Raw genomic sequence first — 9077 nt, forward strand, 5'->3', positions numbered from 1 at the left:
CTGTGCTTGTGCCAGAGCCGGAAGGGGTGTTTCCCACGTCTCCCGCAATCCAACCGGCACAAGTCCGATCCCGTCTATTACTCCGGACTCGGGAATCACCAAACTTCCGTCGTTTCTTTTACCAACTGGCCTTCTTTACACCCGGCAAATTGCCCGCTAGCGCCTGCAACCGGAAGTTGTACTGCCGAGGGTTAGCTTTCTCATCATCCTATCCCTAAAGATCGAACGCCCCAAACTTACTCTTGACATCTTAAAATCACTGAAAATACCCCGCCCCTTCCCGCCGAGGATACACCGGTTCCGGATCTGGGTCGGGCGCGTGTAGCAATGCATCTGGGTGAGTTGCAGCTGGGCAATGGCGCGTGTGCGGGCGGGGAGGGTCGTGTTGCGGACGACGTAGCGGAGGGCTTGCCTGCGGACCTGTGTTAGCGCCGTCCAATTGAGAACCGGTACACAGCGGAGAGAAGTCAGTACCTCTCGGCCTCGGCGGCTTCGTAGGCCTTGCGCTTCGAATGGTCCCGGATGATCTTGATGTTGGTAAAGCACCCGAGGTCGAGCTTCTTTGCCCTGAACATGGACATCTTGGCGGTATATTCGGGGGGCCGGGGGGACAACCGGGGATTGTTACTGAAGGAATTGCGTTGGCGCTCAGGGTCTCGTCGTCTTCGGCTCCGCGTCAACCAAGGCTTTAGGGATGCTGAATGGCTGATGTTCTCGCTTCCCTGGTGGTTCTGCCGGGCGGTGTGGCTGAATTTCACGAAGCCAAGCCCGGCTTCGAGATGGGAGAAAAAAAGGTCAGTGCACTCCTCCTGCAATTGCAGGTGTGCACAGACCAACTGCCCCTCCACTATAAATCATCGTCTGCCCCTCCACGTTCTGGCACTCTTCTCTTTTGTTCTTTAGCTCTCTTTGCCTTATGGCTTAGATCAAGTGTAGTATCTGTTCTTTTCAGTTTAATCTCTGAAACTGCTCTACGGAGAAGATTTATTTGATTAAATTTATTTTTGTCACTCCCTTCCTAACCTCTTGGCTTGCCAATGTTAGCGAGGACCGTGTCTCTGGTATCACACGGTCTCTAGATGACGCAAACGTCTTTTTCATTGCAGTCTTGGGCTTCGCTCGGGATGCGAAGAAGAAGAATGTATCAAGGCCGAGGAAGGTCCACTAAACAGGTGCTGCACCTTTAGCACTGAGGGACCCCGAGATCTCGCCATTTGCGGTCTCGTCGCATTATTCATCCCCTCGCAGTCGGCCGCGTTTACAAGTCATTTTCTGAGTGTCTAAACGTAGTCTCACAATAGCTTTACCAACCACCAAACGGCGTTAGTTATAATTGAGAACAAACGCAAGGTTGTTCCCCTCCCTTCGCATCCCACAGTTGCGCTTATGGTGACAGAGCGCCGCAGCGGCTGCAGCCAATGATGCATGTCGATGGCTTGATGCAAGCAGCATTCAGCCCAAGAGGCAGCCTTGCGCACCAAGAAATGCTTCCGACATCCCAGAACCTGTCGGCCACCCTTCAATCAACCGTCCCCTTCGAGAATTTAATACTCGACAAAAACGACGACAGATAATTGAGAGTGAGGCGTTGCAAGGTGCGGGCGACGACATTTCGATGTCGAACCATGTTCCGGTCAACGAGAAGGGGCTGACCGTGTTGTATGAAGGGGAACATCCCACCGTGATGTGGACTTTCCAGATAAAATGTCTGACAGGTCTCTATTGATTCATGCTGTTAGAAATGGGCATCCAGACACGGTACGGCTCTTGCTCGAGAAAGGCGCCGATATTGACCGTAGGGATCGGAACAGCCGAACCCCATTATGGCATGCTGTTGAACGAGGACATCTGGATGTGGTGACGCTTTTACTCGAGAAGGGTGCCGATATTGCGGAAAAGGATTACTTTGGCCAAACTCCGATTCACTATGCCGCTGAGAAGGGAAATCCACGCATGGTGTTGCTGCTATTCAAGAAGGGCGCTGATATTGGGAAGGCGGATCGTTGGGGTCACTCCCCGATTTGGTACGCTGCTCGAGAAATGCGTCTAAAGACCGTGATTCTACCGCTCCTCGAAAGTGGTCTTCACATCGACTTTAAGGATGAAAACGGCCGAACCCTACTATCACATGCCACCAGTGCTGGTGACGAGTCCGCTATCAAGGTTCTACTTCAGAAGGGCGCTAATATAGAGCAGAGAGATAAGGACGGCCTCACGCCCCTATCCTGGGCTGCCCGTTGGGGACAGGAAGCGACTCTGAGAATTTTGGTGGGCAGTGGTGCTCAGATCGACGTGAAAGACGAGCAAGGCCGCACGCCCCTATCTTGGGCTGCCGATACGGTGGCTTCTGAGGCTAGGACTAGGGACAAGCCTTTGTCCGCTGTAGAATTTCTACTCGGAATGGGCGCCAACATCAGATCAGAGGATAACCAGGGTCGCACGCCGTTGTGGTATGCTACTAAGATATACAATACGAAGATGGCAGAGCTACTTTGTCGGTATCTTGTCTGATCCCACTTAGTTCTACTTTCCACGTCTCATGCTTCATTTCCTCCTATTCTAGGTTGAGGCAAATAAGGTAGAATGATACAACAACGCTCAACTTGTTGCCAACCTCGATCTCATCTGTTTCCTCTCTGCCTTCATTTCCTCTTTACTACTCTCCGACCTCTATTGCCCTATCCACGGCGGACTGGATACAATGTCCTAGGTCTGCGCCCCAAAACCAATTTTTTTTTAAAGCATTGGAAAGACCGCAAACGTTACAGCGTGGTGAACATACTAACCTAGGTATGCAGCTTTCTTGTTCCCTCTACCAGCTGTTTTCTCGATTACTGGTTTGGGGTTGAGCAAACCATGCCATGTTTTCTTAGACGTCATTGACTTGGTCCTCTTTCTTTGCAGCCAAGCTAGCTGGCTTCCCTTCTGTAAGGTATAATAAAACTGAGTGAGCTAAGCTATGGTGAATCTCTGGGTTAAATTCCATCCTATCCTGGTTTCCATTACCTCCATTCGGCACCTTCCACTTTTCTGCGCTCCCACTCTTCCGCCCTTCCTCCTTTCCACCTCTCCATTTTCCCACTCCTCCATTCTCAAACCACAATTCACTCTCCTTCCAACAAATCTCGCGCCGTCACCATAACCAACCCGACTAACCATGTTTCGCCGCCGCTGGTCGGGCCTCCCGGCAGACCCGATCTTCGCATCGGATCTCAAGGAGCTTGGGTATGTTATTCCCCGCCTCTGCCGCTGTCATTCGAGCGATCGTTCCCGTTCCGTGCTAACAATGCACCTCTCTCAAGCTACTTTATCAATGACATCGACGAGATCCGCTCCATCGACGACCCCGACTACTACTTCAAGTACTTCCTGACCAAGAACGAGCGCTGGAACGAGCGCCAGCGCTTCGCCTTCAACGGTCAGTCAGCCAGCCAACCACCCCACTCACCACCGAAACCGTCACCAAAAGCTAACCCCCCTCCCAGAAGCCGTCCGTAAAGAAATCCACACGCGCCTAGACACCCGCAACTTCACCACCATCCCACTCCCCCTCAACACCCCACACACGCACCCCCACGTCCCCATCCGCACGACCCCCAATCTACCCAACGCCTCCCGCGCCGTGGTATTCTTCCATGAATCGAGCCAGTCGCTCGGGGTGCTCGCACACCGGGTGATCGGGGGCCGCGGCGGGGTGGCACGCGGGTCGGTGATCGGCCTGGCCGAGGCTGTCGGCAAGCTGCAGTGCGGCGGCGAGGCGTCGCCGCCGGGCCTTGTGCTGGCCAATGCCGGTGAGCTGTGGTGGTGGCCGGAGGGTGGTCGTGGCCTGACGCCGGTTGAGAGGCATAGGGTGCCGATGGCGAGTGCCGTGCATGTGGGTCGGTATCATGATCCGAAGGTGAATGAGGTGCCGGGGCAGAGGACGGTTGCGGAGCATGTGCGGGGGGTGTTTGAGGCTCTGGTGGAGGGGGGGTTGGTGAATGGGGAGGCGAAGCTCGATGTCATTGCCGTGGGTGATACGGCGGATGAGGTGGAGAAGTATCTGGACGATGATGAGGTATGGCGGAAGGTTGGCGCGAGGCTGGGCTGCCTTGTGATCTTGGGTGGTTTCTACAGCTCCAAGAACTTCAAGTGCGATGACTTCAAGCAGTTCATGAAGGAGGTAAGTTGGTTGCTTCCCCGGTTGGTGTGCGGAGATACTGACCACGTCAGCGTGCCCGCGCGTACATGATCCACCACACGCCCCTCGACACCCCCATCGCCGGCCCCAGCGGCAACCCTGGCGCGGCCGGGTTCACCTCGTTCGGCTGCCCGGTCTTCAGCGCCGGCAAAGCCCAAGTCACCGAGACCATACCCATCGAGGCCCAGTCGGCGGTGCTCCAGTGGGTGCAGCAGGTCGCTCTGCAGGGAGAGGCATACAAGAACGAGGTCGTCGAGATCTTCGGCGAGGATGGCAGCGGTGTCGTGCCTGAGATTAGTTCGTGGTGGGGTACCCCGCAGGCGGAGGGCAATAACGACGGCGATGTCGAGGATCAGGTAACGGATACCAAGGCCGCGAATGGCAAAACCAAGGGCAATGACGGCGAGGCGCAGGCCGTCGAGGAGAACAACAAAACCCATGAGAACGGCAAGGCGCATGAGAACGGCGAACCCCACGGGAACGGCGAACTCCATGGAAACAGCAAGGTCCAGAAGAACGGCAAAGTCCTCGAGAACGGCAAGGCCCACGAGAATGACAAGACCCATGAGAACGGCAAGGCTGAGGAGACCACCCGGGCCGACGATACTGCGCAGGCTCAGGACATTAGCATCAAGGCCGCGGATGGTAAAGCCGACAACAATGGCGATGAGTCGCAGACCACCGTGGAAAACAGCAAGGCCAAAGCAACCACCCAAGCCAAGGAGGATACTGCAGATGCTAAGAGCACTAGCACCAAGGCCACCGGCTCCAGCACCAAGACCGAGAACCGGGTGGTGCCCGTGAAGGGCAATGGCGCGACAGAGGCCAGCGGAGTCGAGACTCCGAGACAGAATAATCCGCTTCTCCCAACCAGCGAGGGCCCCAGCGCCGAGGATATGAAGGAACTGGTGACAGAGATGACGGAGCTCACGGCCACCCGCTAGGGAGGCGAGAGGGCGTTTTTCGGTGTGATCAAGTGGCCATGCTCGGGTCCACTGGACATGATTTAGAGTTTTAGCACTCTTGAGGCAGGCTGGCGTGAGATAATGGTAATAACATACCACATAGCCAGATAGTATAGCTTCCTCAATTTAAGCCTGCTTCCCCATATGTTCTGCCCTGTAAGATGCGGTTAACGTTAATATGACCCCGCCGCCCAGCCTGTCCCACGTCCGTCAACAAACGAGAGTGTTGTACAATACAACAAATACCACACTGAACAAACACGCAACATCCACCCATCAATATACATACATCCGTCCAATTTTGTACAAGCCCGCAGCCAGCCCGTTCTTCCCATCCACCGTCCCCACACCTACCTAACCAGCGTCACTCAAGCCTGGAGGAACGACAAGATCCCCCTCGGCGGGGGTTTCAAATCCTCCAACAACTCCCTCACCCTCCGCTGGCGCTCCTCAATAACCTTCTCCTCGGCTGCCCAGCGATCCACGTCCTCCACCTTGGCCACGCCCTCCCCCCACAACCCGCCAAACCACCCCCCACCACTCCCAGCACTTTTCTTCTCCTTCCCAGCACCTTCCTCCTTCGCCAACTTCCTTACCATAGCCGCCCAATTCCCCAGCCCCGTCGCCAGACACTCCCTACACGCCGCGCGCGCGGGACTGTCCTGCTCGACGCGCTGCGGCAGCTGGTGCAGCTGCTCCTCGGCCACGTCGACGGCTTCGCGTGTCCACCCGAGTCCTTCCTCGCGGCTGGCGGGGGAGGGGGAGGAGGAGGATGTGTACAGGATCTCGCCGATGTGCAGGCTGAGGGCGGCTTCTTGGCAGAGGTCGAGGGCGTCGCGGGTGGGGGGGGAGGTGCCGTCGGGTGGGGGCGGTGGGTAAGGAGGGGGGGCCAGGAAGTGGGTTAGTTTGTATAGGATGCTTTTGTTGGTGGTGGTGGGTTGGGGTTGGTTGGTTGGGTGTTGGGGGGGGTTGAGGACGGCGGCGAGGGAGATAGGGGTTGCGGTGCTGGAGGTGGGTGGGGGGAGGCTGCGGCGGCCTTTGAGGATGGAGACCAGGATGGGGAGGGCCGAGTTGAGGGCACCCTGGCGGGCGCGGAAGGTGGCGTAAGCTGTGAGGGAGTTGAGAAGGTTTTCGGAGGGCGGACCGGCGGCTTCGTTGAGGGTCCAGGTTTTGGTGTTGAGGGGCTCGGCGGGGAGGCCGTGCCGTTCGGAGGCGGCGAGGTGTACCGCGTCCTCCAAAATGATGCTTGCGGGGCCACTGACGCCCTTGTACTCGAGCCAGGAACCGTACGCCAGGCCGGCTTCGATCTTCTGCCGGTTTGTGAACCCTGGCGTTGATAGGATCTGAAGGTAGATGTCGTCGGGCGACTCGAACCGCAGCTCGCAGTCCTCCTCCTTGGGCGCGCCCTTGAAGCCGGCGGGGAGGGGCTTGGGGTAGGGATTCGACGGCCCGATCATGGTGCCTGCGGGGAACACAATGTTTCTTGACTTGTCCAGCACCCAACCCTCCACGTACTCGGCCGCCTTGGCATATCCCATCATGGCTTCATAGTACCCTCTCCTCCACTCCTCCGACTTCCCAGTGATGTCCTTCGTACCCGGCGGGCAGTCGTGCGGGGCATCCTTCACGTCTTTCCCGTCAATTTTGGGATCTTGAAGCCGCTTGACAGTCGTTTCAAACCACCACGCCACCTGGAGCCAGTCGGTGGTCTTGCCCGGTGACGGTTCGTACCTCGCGCAGTTGCCGCCGCGGAAGTCCATGCGTGTCCGGTAACCCCATTCGTGTGGCGTAGGATACCTGCGCTCGAGGCGCTCTTGGACGATGGCGAACCAGGCACCAAGGAAAGCGGCGCCGGCGATCCATATGTAGCCCGTGTATTTGATGCCCGTCTTAATCTCGTACTTGAGCTGGGCTTTCCGTTCGGTCGTCAGGTAGCGCACTCGCCCATTCCGGGCGCTTGTGACGGAGAGGAAGGGTAGCTGTGGCCGGGCGCGAAGGTCGTTGCGGACGGCGGCGCGGGTAGCGGTGCTATGGGCAAAGGTCGCGCAGTAGCTTCTGGGACCCCGCGAGGCGCAGGAGAAGAATGCGACGAATCATGGTGCGGTCGAGTCTGCAGCTCAGTCGATCCCGTGGTTGTGCCAATGGTCCCAATGGACAGTGGATCTAGCGCTGAAGCCTAGCGCATCTCCATTCAACTCCACGAGTGGATAATTGAATATTGTCTTCTGTGTCGACGGCGATTGCTGGTGCCTGGGATGTAGGCCGCTTTGAAGCGGGACGTTGGTCGATGACGAGAGATTCAAAAGGACGAACGTCTGAAAAGCGGAACCCATGATCAGAGCTCCCTCCCTCCATCCACTCGAGAGCTGTCTTGGCAGCCCCGCATCGAAAGAAGCTTGGGCCATCTGAACCCTTTTCTTTCGTTGTACTGTGCAGTGGTGCAATACAGCGCTCTGTGTCCCTGTGCGTGCCCCCACGTCAGCCAACAATCGAGTGTATTTATTAGATCTGCCGACGGCAGCGGGACTGCGCCGCACCTTCATCGCAACCTCGGGGCTGTTTCGGCCAGACCACTAACAGACCTGGGTGGAGATGGCGCTGCAATCTGTTATCCACCACCAGGTCGAGAATCGGGCCATCGACCTTGAAACTAATGGCCGGCCTCTTTAAACCCCTGTGTCACATCACAATGAGCCTGGTCTCCAGGCCATGGGACGTCGAGGATTTCCGACTTTCTCTACTGGAGCGGATCTCAAAATGGAAATAGAGACACTTAAGGAACAGGCCTATTCCGTCCTGGGCGTCGTCGAGGGCGAGGGGTCGGTCCTCACACCGTCACTCCTTTCGATTATCGTGTACATACCATCACGCTGTCACTCCTTCAGTTATTCGAATTATAACGGCACGGCTGGTACCGTGCCCAGTCACTCCTTTAGTGTCCCTTTGAGGGCTAGAACAGAGTGAGGTTGATCCTCCTCGCACACTCGACCGTCGTCATGTCCTTCATTGAGGGCTGGGCTCAGAAGCCCTTCCCTACCCTTGCCTTCTCTGCCGGAGGCGTCCTTGCTCTTGCTGACCTACAAACCATTGCCCAACGGACAGCTCTCACGGGCGGGGCTAGCTGGATGGATACTCTCCTGCTGGCTCCCGGGATTCATTACCAGCAGGCCGCTGATGAGCTGTTCCGCAAGGGCGGCGCCGGAGCTATTATTGACGTCGTTGACGAGCTTGATGGCTCGGCCGTGGTGTTCAAGCTCAACAATGCCGCCACCGCACACTACATCCAAAACGTCGCCAAACCCGGTGAGACAGTAACGCTCGATGTCGGCCGTGCTGTCGCTGCCCGGGGCCGGTACAAGCTGCACCGGTCTGAGAGCGGTGACACCGCCACCGCGTGGAGGGAGACTCAGGTAACCGACTTTGGATGGATTTCTCACGCGCTATACCTAGCCGGCCCCGTCCTCACCATCGCCGCCATCACCTTCATCGTCCTCTTCAAAGACTGTGAGTCCACCAACCGCTCTCCCCCCACTGTAGATACCTAACACACAGAGGGTGGGCGCTCATGTCCATCCTGGCGCTCATGACCTCGCGCCTGCTCAACATCTGGGTGATCAAGCAGCGGGCGTCACACGCGGACAAGTCCGAGCACGGGCAGCGGTCGACTCCCGACAGCAACAACAACAAAAGACTGCGCTCCCCCTCGCCCTCAACAGTGCGCCGCAGCAGCGCCAGCCGCCAGACGGCAGGGCGCAACAGCTCGGAGCGGCGCCACCGCCTGTCCTTCTCGGCCACGCGCCAGCGCATCTCCCAGTTTCTCGTCCGCCTCAACGACGCCGAGCACCGCACCATGGTCCGCCTGCGCGGCAAGGCCAGCGACATCCGCGATGTCACCACCCGCAGCTGGTACCCCCCCACCCCCCTTTTCCATC

At 57.6% G+C, this 9077-nt stretch overlaps 5 protein-coding genes across 5 annotated transcripts in view; 3 read left to right on the forward strand and 2 right to left on the reverse strand.

The window, feature by feature from the left end:
• Positions 1-118: 118 nt before the first annotated feature.
• Positions 119-581, reverse strand: CHGG_06227 (mitochondrial 37S ribosomal protein MRP2; the record flags this gene model as incomplete). Its single annotated transcript, XM_001222321.1, has 3 exons — positions 119-181; positions 241-412; positions 475-581. 3 exons carry the CDS (start codon positions 579-581, stop codon positions 119-121), a joined length of 342 nt encoding a protein of 113 aa, XP_001222322.1.
• Positions 582-1704: 1123 nt separating this feature from the next.
• CHGG_06228 (uncharacterized protein) lies at positions 1705-2521 on the forward strand (the record flags this gene model as incomplete). The annotated part of the gene is made up of 2 exons (XM_001222322.1): positions 1705-2375; positions 2479-2521. The coding sequence occupies 2 exons, from the start codon at positions 1705-1707 to the stop codon at positions 2519-2521; spliced, it is 714 nt and encodes a 237-aa protein (XP_001222323.1).
• Positions 2522-3157: 636 nt separating this feature from the next.
• CHGG_06229 (uncharacterized protein) lies at positions 3158-5124 on the forward strand (the record flags this gene model as incomplete). The annotated part of the gene is made up of 4 exons (XM_001222323.1): positions 3158-3225; positions 3303-3418; positions 3486-4162; positions 4213-5124. 4 exons carry the CDS (start codon positions 3158-3160, stop codon positions 5122-5124), a joined length of 1773 nt encoding a protein of 590 aa, XP_001222324.1.
• A 389-nt stretch (positions 5125-5513) lies between these two features.
• Positions 5514-7242, reverse strand: CHGG_06230 (uncharacterized protein; the record flags this gene model as incomplete). The annotated part of the gene is made up of 2 exons (XM_001222324.1): positions 5514-7101; positions 7208-7242. The coding sequence occupies 2 exons, from the start codon at positions 7240-7242 to the stop codon at positions 5514-5516; spliced, it is 1623 nt and encodes a 540-aa protein (XP_001222325.1).
• Positions 7243-8141: 899 nt separating this feature from the next.
• Positions 8142-9077, forward strand: part of CHGG_06231 (uncharacterized protein) — a gene marked incomplete at both ends in the record, with an annotated part of 1681 nt that continues 745 nt past the window's right edge. Inside the window, 2 exons of the mRNA XM_001222325.1 lie at positions 8142-8649; positions 8700-9051. Coding sequence (XP_001222326.1) covers positions 8142-8649; positions 8700-9051 — 860 coding nt within the window. The remainder of the gene's footprint in view (positions 8650-8699; positions 9052-9077) is intronic.

The sequence above is a fragment of the Chaetomium globosum genome, genomic scaffold (genome assembly GCF_000143365.1).
Source record: "Chaetomium globosum CBS 148.51 scaffold_3 genomic scaffold, whole genome shotgun sequence".
NCBI lineage: Eukaryota > Fungi > Ascomycota > Sordariomycetes > Sordariales > Chaetomiaceae > Chaetomium > Chaetomium globosum.